Source organism: Rhea americana, unplaced genomic scaffold (assembly GCF_003343005.1).
Source record: "Rhea americana isolate MKP2758 unplaced genomic scaffold, rheAme1 scaffold_0, whole genome shotgun sequence".
NCBI lineage: Eukaryota > Metazoa > Chordata > Aves > Rheiformes > Rheidae > Rhea > Rhea americana.
The window spans coordinates 2,839,770-2,852,814 of NW_028185037.1; the positions used below are offsets into that span (position 1 = coordinate 2,839,770).

The following is a 13,045-nucleotide window of genomic DNA, read 5'->3' on the forward strand; positions in this document are numbered from 1 at the left end:
TCTTAGCTTTTCCTGAAAGAGCTTCTATAGACTGCAGAATCATAGCATGGTCAGGTTGGAAGGGCCCTCTGGAGATCATCTAGTCCAGCCCTCAGCGTAGCCCATACGCGGACTGAGCCCGCAACCTTGGCATTAGCAGTGCCACGCTCTAACCAGCTGAGCTAAACCTGCCCCAAACCAAGAGCCTCCTGCTGTACTCCTGAACGTCTCATGTTCACGGAAGGCAAGAAGTGGAAAAAAAMCTCCTTCTCCAATCCTTTAAAATTTCTTTATTGTTCAGAGGCACAAATATTAGATATAAAATAGACTCTTCTGAGTTTGAAACGCCTTGTGATTTATTAAATTTAGAAACTTGAAGACAGGCCACATGAATGACACATTGTAACTGCACATTAATTAGAAAAAGTAAAGCCATTTAGTTTGTATTACAATCACAAGAGCTACTTGTTGAACAAACTGATCAATATGAGAACAAAGTGTAGTCAACAACTTTCAAGTGTTTGCTAGAAAGCAAGAATGAAGAAACATTTCTATGGAGTTTCTGATTCCTGTAATTATTTCCTAAACCATGTAGTGTGAACATGTTAGCTACACTAACATTTTAGATAAATGATCTGGAAAAATATAACAGGGATGTGTGTGCAGTGTGGAGGAAGAGGGGGTCCAAGGGATGGAACTGTTCTGACAGGACATTCTTAGATTAATTAATCTTTTGCCTGTAATAAAATTTGTCTGATGCAAAAGTCCTTTCAAACTGAAAGGCCATTAAAGCTTTCACATGCCCTTCTGGCAGCGTATAATTAAAGGCATATCTAAAGCCAACTCAGAGCATGACTTTAACATGGAAAGGTGTATCTGGTTCACAAAAGCACTAGGAATAGCATACAGACTGAGGGCAGGCATGCTGTCGTGTCTCCAACGCTACCGTAAGCAGAAAGGCTAAATTAAAATTGCATCACTGTGTCTATACATTGTACAATTGTATCTTCATTTTGCCTGCAGACACTCCCTGTTTTACCTAGGTCTGACTACTACTGACTACTACTACTATTCTGACTTAAGTCATAAATCAGAACATTCTGGAAGAGGTATGTTGAAGTGTGGGTCTATTCTCTGAAATAATTTATGACTAGGAAATCATGAGAATCAACACAGAAAAAGCTTGTGCCTGTTACTGAGAATGATGGACAGTCATTATTGCTGGAGGGCAATAATATGGAAAGAACTGTACTAGGTTCATTTGTGGTCTACTTGCTCATTTATTACCACAATAACTTTCTACACCTTTGTAGTCATATCAATCCTCTTGAATAAATATGGTGACATGAAATATTACATTTCCTCTTGTACACCAACACTTTAGAATGATTTGCAAGATCTGGAAAGTTTGCAAAGATATTGGCCAGATAAATATAAGGACATCACACAAGCATAACTTTGCCTTGCAGATGTCCTACTGCAGACACTCAGATGGCTCCTTAGCTTAGTTTAAAATTTGGCATTCAATACATCACTGACAGGCAATATCACAGAACACCTCAAGTAATGAAGTTATACAGTCACAGTACTGAACAGAAATTCAATGTATGGCTGTTTTAGCAGACCCAGAACCTACTGGACAACTTAACAGTAGGAATACAATAACCTTTGTTATTATATAGTGGACATATTATATGTATAGTGGATGTATACATAGTGGACGTGTTGGAAGTTTTGTATTCACACCTATTTTGAGGAATATGTTGCACCAACAAACTAAGAATTGTGCACAAGAGACAAAAGTAAAGAAAGAAAGATATGCACAGACATGCCCATATTAAACTGTGTATTAATAAACGGACATCCTGCTGAAAATCAGCTCTTCAGTTATCTACCTTGTTGTAACCTAACTTGCTGATACAATGCTATTACTTTATAGTAACTATATTGGTCTGGCAAGTTGCATTGCTTTAGCAACTCCAAAAGCAAATATATTAGAGCTACAGCAACTCTGAATACTGACAGTTTAAAATCATGACATGGTATCAACATGGGAACCCCTTCCTCTTTATGAAGCCAAGAGACACCTGAAAAACAATGCCGCTCTAACTCAGATAAGCACATCTGCATTTAAAAGCAGCTAAGTCAAACTAATGGGGCTGAATCACTTCTTTAAGCTCCACTTTGAATAGGGATGCTAGCCTGGACTTACATTTTTATGGTGTTTTTGCTGGTGAAAGTCCATTGCTGAATCATCCAAAGACAAGTAACAGTTGTAAAAACAGCAAACTGAAAAACATTTATTATTTAAAAAATATTAGTAAGAGGATTTTTCAGAGATACCAATGGGAGGTACACACCTTAATCTAAGATGTTTTGAAAGCCATTTATAATCTCTCTTAACACTTAATAAGTGGCACTTACTTTTATTAAATTGGTTAAATTCCAAACAGATAATGAAGATTATTATGTTCACTGTGTTAATCTAAAGATAACAAAGCCAGAAAATTAGTGAGGAGGATATAGGCATAGAAATATACAGGCACCTGTGAAAACACTCAAAAAAGATGAGAACCATTACTTCTATTTCGCTGTCTGAATCAGCACAGAGGAATTACTCTATTTTCCTAGGCATCTCACATTAGACTACAGAAGATCAGTAACAGACCAAAAATATCCACCATCTTCTCCTCTGCTCTACCAGTATGCTACTCTTCTGTACTACTGTAAAACAACCGTATCTCACACAGAATTTTTTCACATACAGTCCACACCCAAGAAAAACAATGAGTTAACTAATGCAAAGGGAAGAGATAAAGGCCGATAATATTACGCTAATAAATAACAATTTCAAGTTGAAGTCACTGTAAATAAGTGACCTTTAAATGGTCCTCTTGAAATACTTGCTAGTTTAATTCTTAACAAATCTTGTATGACATGAAACTTGAAATACATCTGCTAAACATTACACCTCAAAAAAAGGGGGGGRGGGGAATCAGTTATTTTCAGAAATCTTAGGAGGTAACAACCTCTCCTGACAACAAGAATATTTGAATTATCACCTCAAGATGAACAGTMCATATCTTAGCAAAAGCCGTTAAATCAATTTTGTTTTATTCTAATTATAACATTAGCTTTACTTCTGACTGCTTACTTTCATGTACTTTTCCTTTCAAAGGCCTACGGCTCAGTGTCCACAAATTTTAAAATGTTTCAAGTTATACAAAAATAAAACTTAGTAATACAAAATATAAAAAGATGACAAATGTCAAAATAATTATGCTATTATTGAACAGTGTACTACAATTAACTTGTAGTTCAGAGATGCTTTGCTCTTGGATACAATTTCCATGATTAACTCCTCAACAAAGTACTTCATGTACTTCATCTTCTTAATCAATTAAATGAGAAATCTTTCATCCACCAAGGTTTTGGATGCCAAATTCTTCTTTCCAACTGTATTACGAATAAACCTAAATATCTAAGAATAGTTCAGAAAAAAGTGTATTAAAGACAGAATGTTTAAAACACCATGTTTCAATATGTAACATAAAAATAATAACTTCACATTATTTCATCGACAAGTTATTTATGATTTAAGTGCTTAACTCTCTTTGATGATTTTAAAATATTTTCTACCATAACTCATGATTAATTTTAACTGATATTTTTGTTTTCTGCTGAAAACTGTTTATACTTGTTATTCATGATACGTATGAGAATAAAATTAATCTGTCATAAAGTCTATTTTATATATATACACACACACATAAAAAATTGCTTTATAAGCTCTCAGTACAATCATCTGTCACAACATACTGCTTATAGAGTTTAAGTATCTAACTAATTATATAAATTTCCATACTAACTCATATTTTAAAAATACAATTTTGTTTTTAAATGGCATATTTACCTCCTGTTGCAAGTATGTGAGAATAGCTGCTAAAACAAAACTTTGGGAAGCCAGATCCACAACAGAGAAAAACAGGATATCAAAAATAAGCAGTGTTGTCTCGTTGCCATAATAGAGGACATCACTGAAAGAGTGTCTCTCGTCTAGAGAAATAATTTTTTGGAAAAGGATTATTTCTGTGAAGTTTGTCAATACATGCTGAGAAAGTTGACAAAGAAAGAAAAGTCTAAACAAGAAAATACCGTAAGTCAGTTATGGCATTCTATTTAAGCAAAACCAACACTTTTTCACTCACAAAATGGCTTAATACTGAGAGAACACACACACAAAAGAAGGCCACGCATGCCATACACTTTTAGTCACTTCAGAAATCTGAACCAGTTTGTTTAAAAAAAGGCAGAGACAGGATCAAAGTTCCTTGTTGAATTTCTTAGCAAGTGCTGGCCCCAATTCAACAAACTAATAAAACACATGCTTAAAGTCTTACTTAAGAGGAGTTTCAGCATTTAACATTATCTTCGCTCATTTGGCTAATAATTTCCCCAGAAACAGATCTTTTAAGCTTAAAATACATTTTTTGTAGCCAAACTAGTTTAGACCACTTGTTCCTTTCTTTATCAACAAGCACTGCTCTCAAAAGAGAAAACACTTAAAGTAAGCAACTACAGAAAATACAGATTCTTTTCCTTCTTTCTGCTCTTTCAGAAAAACGTGTCTAATGCAAGTTCTAGTGTCAACAGCGTCTCTTCATTGCAGATTTTATAGGTGCGTTATTAAATCTTGATCCACAGCTAAATTTCCAAGAGGAGTTCAATCTAACTCACAGTCTAAGCCATCAAGGAATATATTTATATTAATGCTGAAGGTTAAGATTTTTGAAGTAATGGCACTCAAAAGAGCAGATCTTTGCTGAACATTGCATAGTTTGGAGATATCACATCACTGTTTCTTATCAGTACTACTCAATATTTAATTTTACCCCAGGTATTGCATACCTGATAACATTTATGGCTGAGTACAACCGATGTTTGGAATAAGGTTTTTGAATGACTGGTACTGCAAGGTGCAGAGTTGCAGACCGAGGTCTCTGAAAGTCCTAGCTATAGTTTTAGTGTAGAAACTGGTTACCTGTCAATATTAATTACTAGAGTTAATGTTTCATAAAGATATAGGTGAAAAGCCCAAGCCTTTAATGAATTATGTGTAGTTCAGACATCTAGACTGATGCTAGTAACAGGCTATGGCCACAGCTTCTATTCAGTTGCAGTACATGTGCTGCATTCCTAACTATATTTATAGCCAAGCATGTGGTTCAAGTTAGGGTTCAGCTTTTGCAGCCTTGGTGTCAGAGAGGTCAAAGTAAGTTCTACACAGCTCAGTGGCCTAAAGTAAGGACTGCTATTATATAAGAACAAAGACATATTTTTAAGAAGTGTACTGGTCACCTGGTAATATCTATGGTTTGAATTATGGCTCTGATATAATTTAGAGTTTCTGAACAGTGAGACTTCAAGAAGTAGAGGGCCTAACCCTGGATGAGGATTGCTGTCATGCAAGTATCAGTCCACCTGTCAGTAATTATGAGTAAATTAAGGTTTTTGAAACCTTGATGTTTCATAGCATCAATTTTCCAGGGATTCAGATTTAGGAACCCAGGTTTAAGATTGATAGATGATGAACAACTGCTATTCTTTTTAAATAAACTATTTTTAACATAGGTAATGGTCACTTGGAAACTTTTATGGCTAGGCTTAGGGTGGCCTTGTGATTCAGGATGATACACTGGAGAAACCAAGTGTTCAATTGCTTCTGCATAGCTCAAGAACCACAATCAGAGCTGGTATCATCCCTGCTCCTACCCGAATACTCATTTTTGCTGCAGGTATTAGCAATGTTTAAAATGTTTCAAAATGAAATACTCAAGAACTCCAAGTACTTGGACTTTTCCTAATTTGGTGGTCAAGGATGAGTAGCGTATTAACATCAATTATTCCATGAGAACTTCCTCACTATGATCAGTATCTTCTTCAGAAAAAATCTTTCATATTTGTACTTTTAGTTCTTTCATAAGAAATTCAGTTCTACGAAAAAACATACTGCTGAATCTTTCAATAGCATTGTGGTCTTTGCATTTACAAAGTGGATAATGGATCTAGATAGCTGGTCAAGAGAGTGCCACATAAACGTGCCCATCTCTRAACAGTATCCTTTCAGTTGCCTGAAGGAAAAAACACTGCAGTAAAGCAAAAGAAATTATAAACAGGATTTCTGTAACCTAGAGATAGTATCAACCTGGAGAACATATACCGAATCTCTTAAATCTCTCTCTCTCAAGCTGCTGTTTAATTACCTCTCATGCTGTAATTCTAGTTTAGATTGTAAATCCTGGGACAGAAATCTATACAGAAACCTACACACTTATAATAGCACAGACACCAAGTCACAGATCCTTTTACCGTTGTAGAAAATACTCTTCTCTATTGGTTCCATGAACTCCATGCCAAGAATTCGTTCAAGCAGCAACTTATCTTTTACAATATAATCCATTTCTTTATGAACCTATATGAAAAGAAAAGACAATACTTCTAGTTTTAAGATTTCAAAGGAACCATACTTGTTACAAAAATGGAGTACAGCTCCATCATTTAGACTTGAATGAAAAAAAAAAACAACACTGCTCTATTCTAAGTGAACAACAAAAAAGGATTTGTTATTACAAGAGCAGGCTGCACTGCTGGACAGTTATCTTTTTTCTTCCTTGAACAAAACAGTGTTGTAGTTGCATAAAGTCTTTAATAACCTATGCTTAAAGAGAAATTATAGTCTTTCAGAATTACAATTTTTCATCTCTACTTACTGTATTTTCCTTAATATATAAATGTCAATATACATACGTGATCAAYAAATGAACCAAGAAATTTGTTCATGGTATTGTATGCCTTCGTGTTTTGTTCAAAAGTATTTGCAGATGAGTCCAAAAGCCTAGCAGGACCACGTTTCTGAAATGTAATATGACCAGGACTTCAGTGGAAAAATACATACTTTAAATAATATTTACAGAATACAAGTATCTCACTTACCCTTGTTAGAGTTTCATGAATCCTGTCATACTGCAGTCTCATTTTTCTTGAAATGGAAATCTGAAATGTCTGGACATCTGTGTTTGGTAACAAACCTCTCCGACTACACAGATTCTCCTAGAATTGTAAATTAACATTATTAATATCATTCATATAGAGATTAGAAAAGTCAAAAAATTTTCACCTCTATTTCATGTACATATACTGYTTTGTTTTTTTAAATATTTGAATCCACTGCACTCTTATAGCAAAATTTACTTAGGAATGAAACCCTGACCCCTGCTGTCACAAAGTCATAATCCCCTTTTCACTTACGTTTAGGTCATCACATTCTAAAACATCTTTTAACATTCATTCTCAGGCCATCTGTTTTGTATTTATAATTTATTCTGTATTTTTCCTGATTTGTCTTATGCTTTGGATTTCTGACTTTTTCCATGACTTTCTCAAAACTTACTTAATAAATCTCAAAATCTCAATAAAATACAAAACTCAGTATTTCCATAGGAAAAGTATGTTTTTTCCTAAATTAGTTTATAATAAAAAGTTAGGAAAAAATTGTAGGAACATGCAATCAATCCAAACGTATTATTTAAAATATTCCTTTGCAATTCAATGGTTGAGATTCAGTTTTCACATGCTTGTGTTTTTTATGGTCAGATACATTAAGTTATTGATATCCTTTATCTAGGATAATTTYGTTTTCACTTGTCCCTAAAAGGATGTAAGCTATCATGACATTTAGTGCAGGCTGCTGCAGTATTATATTAAATGTTATATGTTTACCTAATTTTGCAGTAAATATATAAGGTACAGCAAACTAGAAAAATCATTATTCAAATGGCTGTCTTTAAAGCATAGTTATGTCACCAGAAGGGTACATATGGAATAAAAGAAATTATTGGAAAAGTAGATGTTTAGTAAAGATTTTTCTCTTTATGAAAGCCTCCTCATATGTATCTCTTTGAATGTGGCCATGAGCTGAAGAAAGGCTTCAGTATCCAAAAGATCATATATATACAAGAGAAAAAACATATTAGAAAAACAGGAATTTTACACTATGAGATCAGAAGAAGAGATAATGAAGGAGAAGGAGAACTGATTACAAGAAGAGTTAATAAGTCACTTATTTACAGAGTAATGGCTGGTATTTTTTTAAAAAATGGTAACTCAGGATGCAACACCATGCATAAACACAGACACATAATGCAAAGTTTTTAATGAATAATTAGAACAGGTGTAGATTTTACTATTTACTTACTGCTTCTCTCTTTAGGTTCATACTCATTTCTTCCATATTGGTATCTGCATGTCCATGCACAGAGCGACCATGGATATAATAACCAAAGCAACTGTGTGACAAGAGAAACACTGAAATCTAAAAGAGGTGGGGAAAGAGAAGAATACTTTACTGAAAGCAGCATCTTTTTATTTTTAAACTTTCGAATCCACAGTGGAGATTACCAAGACCAACTGTACAACATATAGAAAGTAGGCAGGTATCAAAATACATACGACAGAAAAATATTTACCAACTCTTTCATGTATTAGTTAAATCTATGCTTAACTAGAGACACTTGCAAGCTTCAGGGWTTAGTTCATCAACTGCAAGGATCCCTACCACTATTAATTCTGCAGTGTTAGAAAATTAAAACACATTTTAAGCAAAGATACTAGCTTTTATTTGGATTTAAAAGTTACTTCTGTGATACATAATACAAATGCTTGATTTCAGCTGAGCTCTTAGTAGATTGTACGTAACAGAATTTCACTCAGTGTGATACAATGCTTCTCTACCATACAATACACAAAATTAACTCTATTACAACCCATGCACTACGCTGGTTTCAGTCAACAAAACCTAGAAGCTTTATGGAGAAGGAAGAACTAAGGCTGAAAAGACTGAAAAAAAGTARTTAATACTTATAGTTCTAAAAGTTTGGGCCAAATGAGCTCATTCAATCTGCTCTGACTGCATTCTTTTGTTAACCCAGAACTCCTGTAGCATGAAGCTTCGAGACCCATGTTTAAACTAGAAAAAAGGGAGTAGTTCAGATGTAAGTGAAGGTGCAGGAGAACAGTGTTAACTATCCAGGACGGACAACCACGAAGTTGAGGGATTGAGGGATAACCAGAAATTAGCAGCAGAAACTGAATGTAAATATATTAATTAAAACCGAAACAGTTGTCTCTAGAAAACAAAAGCACTAAAATGTAAATCAGTAGAAAGAACAGCAGCAAATAATTCCATGGCTCATTTCTGTCATAATCTGGTACTTTTTAGTTCTGTATGAGCATATGTAACTAATATGACTTCAAATAACAACCGAAAATCACATGTCTAAAAGGACATATTGATTATCTATGACTCTAGAATCTTTTTCCAATTAAAGTCAAACTGAAATTTTCTGGTATACTGCACCAATAAAATAAGCCAAAAAAATACTGACTTTGGGTATTAGCTAGCAATCGCTGATTAAATTAAACAAATAAATATTTTATATTCTTAAAACTCTCTTATAYATTATCTTATTCAAAATGCCATCACAGAAGTTAGACCAAGAAATACTTACATTGCTCATGCAACACAAATCAATAAATTGTGTTATCTTATCTTCAACAAATCTTTCATAAAACACAGCAAAAAATATAATCTGAAATAAATCAATCACATTTTACTTTATTAGTTCACCAGACTTGACTTTATTTTCTGAATTATAAAGCAGTTAATTTCAAAGTTTAACAGTGACAAATTACAGACTTCAGTAGTGGTCATCTTCACACTGACCCTCAGAAATGGGATTAATATCCTTCTTCAATGAAGTAAAACTCTAGCAATAACCTGTTTTTCATTTTGAACTTGGAGTTGATTCAAAGGTGTTTAAAGGAAAAGAAAGYAGTTGCATAAATTCTTCTTGAGGAGATTTAAGATAGTGACTACAAAGTAAGATCTTTCATAGCTTAGAAGATTCATTTTGAGTTGTAATGTGTCACCACACTAGCTAGAAGTTAGAAACTAGAGGTCTAGAACTAGTAAAGCAGTTAAAAAAACACTTAATGCTATGTTGAGGAGTATGGGTGGCCTAATGATATATTCTGGCTTCAGAGCACCAGCCATACAATGATAATTCAGCATATCATGTGTCACTTACAAACCTGTAAAAATGCAATGGCTAGCCAGAGTGCAGCAGACACACCAAATCTCAAAATACGGCTCCAAGGAGCTACGTAACTCTCACTGCTTCTTGTAAGACTCGAAGAAGAATCCATTAAAGCCAGGTTTGAAAATCCCACCACCTGAAGAGATATGAAGTTCAATTTAAAAACACGAGGGCAATGAATAGAATTACTTATGACTCTGTCATTTCCACTGTAGCAGAAGGTAAAAAAGAAAAATTCAGGAAAAATACAGCTGAGAAGAGTAACACGTTTGTTATAATAGAGTCCAATTGTGTGATCCAGTGTTATTATTTAAATCATAATTAAAGAAACATGTATTGTATGTATGGAAGTCAATATAGAAGTCAATTTTGAGCAATACGAGAGTTTTCCCTTGTATTCATCAGGTGAAGGCTAAGTCTGTCTGGTTTCTCATATTCCTGGGGAAACAACATTCCAACAAGACAATGAGGATATGAAGATTATCTGGGGTTTCGCATATGTTATTTTGAGCCTACTGAGGTATCTTCCATGAAGTCTTCCACTATCAATAGAAAGAAAGGGACTTTTCCAGATGGAAATTCATGGCAGCAATTACAGAGCAAGATGTGAATCACTCTCTACAGGAGTTTCCCTGTAATAGTAAAAGGAGTCTATGAAGATTAATCTCAGGATTAGTTAGCTTTGGGAATACTTGCTTTGTTTTCTCTCCATGCCTTTCCCCTTTTATAGCACCTAAACTGGTCCTGGCTTGTATTTCCCAATAGGAAAAAATGAAGCAGCTAATGAGCAAAAGTTTCTTACTGCATTTAATTTAATAGAAAAATAATACATTTAAAAATATATATATTAAAATGAATAGAAGTTTTGAAAAAATATAATAAACCTCACATAAAAACTATAAGCTACACACTTCGAGAATACACATCAAAGTAAAAGTACTTACCAAACAGTACAGAATAAACAAACCAAAATATTTTCTAAAAGTGAAAGTACACTTACTCATACCCTTAAGYAATAACTGAAGGCATATTGCCTTATATTATGACATCCAGAACAGCTAGCAGATTTCATTTCCTGCTTTATAAAAGGTCACTCTAGCAAATTAACAAGAAGGAAGCTCCAGTTCAGATAAATATAAATGCTATAGACTGTGGCAGAAGGGAGCCAGTAGGCAAATAAAGAATTGAGTGTGTACACAAATTTATCAGTTTCTTAAGCCATTTAGGGTAACTCATTAGCTTAAGAAAAAAAAAGAAAACAAAACCAACACAAGTGTCCAAAGTAATTAAAGGTTGTTTGTTTTTTAAGTCTTTTCATAATGAAATATTGCAAAGACATATAAATACACAGATATAAATAAAGTGTACCAAATCAAAACACTAACTTACTCTACAAAGTTATAYTTTTTCAAGTGAGCCTGAAGGCCCTCCTATTACCATAAAGACTGGAAGAGTTAAAAATGACTCTTTAGTTACACTGTGGATGTAAATTATAAAAATTAACAACAATAWTAATACCTCCAAAAAAAAAAGAACTGCAAGCACTTGAAAAAGGGGATTTATCTTCCTCACTGTCTGAATTTCATTCCATTCATTGGCTATAAAATATGTCCTCCATATGCTCACAGGTGCGGCAGTACTTTTTATAACACCTTCACCTAAAAAGAATAAAAACATTAAAGCTCTGAAATTTAATATCTGAGAGTAATACCAGAATTTAATTCAAGCTGTGTATACAAACAAGTTTATTTTGAGTTACCTTCAACTGCTTTAAGAACTTTCCCCTTAGGTCTTTCCCAATCAATAAAGAAAATATCTACTGTAAGTTGTGAAACCAATTTATGTAATAATTGCAGAGCCTGAGGGAAAAAAGGAAGTATAACTCAAGTAAGCAATAGTATATAGACAAAGGCAAAGAAAGTCATTGCAAGCACATGTTCTTCATTAAATATAGCAAAAAATCCACTTGACTATACTTGACATTGCAACTTTTTAATTTAATTTTGATATATCTTTTTTAAATTAAAAGATTAGAATAATTCTAAGTCATAATGACTTAGAGCTCATGAATGACACCATAATCAGTCAGCACTAAGATTATGTCCAGAACTATCAGGAAAATATAGCAAAGTAATCAATTCTAGTAATTTGAGTAAGGATCTTACCATAACAGTTTAATCTGTATTATTAATTCCAAATCAATATACTACCCCAAATTAATGAAATACTTCTATATCCCATGGGGAGAGAATACTGACCTCTAAATTCTACAAATATGTTTGAACATGATTATTTTATTCTGTGTTAYCCTTCTTCTTGGTCAGAAACTGACAGTAACACTTCTTTTCTTGATACAATGTTTGTTATTTTACTTGTGTTTATTTACATTTTTATCCTTAAAAGAATAATTATCTTCTTTAARCATTTGTTTCTTTACCAAAAAAAGACCATTAAAACTATTTTCAAGGAAAAATTACTTAGTTCTTAGAATTAAAATAATTGTTTACTTCTAAGAACTAATAACATGCACTGTACAAGATGTTTAAAAACAGGTATAATGAAAATATAAAGAAGAATGTGTAAAATGTCTTGAATTTACCTTTAGACTAAAAGCACATCCTACGTATGTGACAAAATCTTCTTCTTGAGATGGAAGTGGCAAAAAGACAGAGACAAACTGCTGAGCCTATAAGTGAGAGACTATACTGAAACAGCATAGATGACATATGTAATAACATATCAAGTGCTTAAGAGTGAACATCTTTTGCAGAAATGATCCATATTTTATGTGTAATTTTTCAAATTTGTAAAATATTTTAACTGACTACTAAGCAGACTGCAAGCACAAGGAAATTTAAGGAAAGGAAAAAGCTGAAAATTCAAACACACACAACATCATGTATAACTTGCCT

The 13,045-nt window shown here is 33.4% G+C and overlaps 1 protein-coding gene across 1 annotated transcript in view; it reads right to left on the minus strand.

The window, feature by feature from the left end:
* Positions 1–310: 310 nt before the first annotated feature.
* TMEM67 (transmembrane protein 67) overlaps positions 311–13,045 on the minus strand; it is a 31,729-nt gene continuing 18,994 nt past the window's right edge. Inside the window, exons 18-28 of the mRNA XM_085306437.1 lie at positions 12,733–12,819; positions 11,893–11,992; positions 11,652–11,791; positions 10,129–10,269; positions 9,546–9,626; positions 8,234–8,350; positions 6,973–7,089; positions 6,787–6,891; positions 6,349–6,451; positions 3,893–4,035; positions 311–3,460 (exon numbers count right to left, since the gene is read on the minus strand). Of these exons, the coding sequence (XP_085162563.1) occupies positions 3,380–3,460; positions 3,893–4,035; positions 6,349–6,451; positions 6,787–6,891; positions 6,973–7,089; positions 8,234–8,350; positions 9,546–9,626; positions 10,129–10,269; positions 11,652–11,791; positions 11,893–11,992; positions 12,733–12,819 (1,215 nt within the window). The 3' untranslated portion in view covers positions 311–3,379. The remainder of the gene's footprint in view (positions 3,461–3,892; positions 4,036–6,348; positions 6,452–6,786; positions 6,892–6,972; positions 7,090–8,233; positions 8,351–9,545; positions 9,627–10,128; positions 10,270–11,651; positions 11,792–11,892; positions 11,993–12,732; positions 12,820–13,045) is intronic.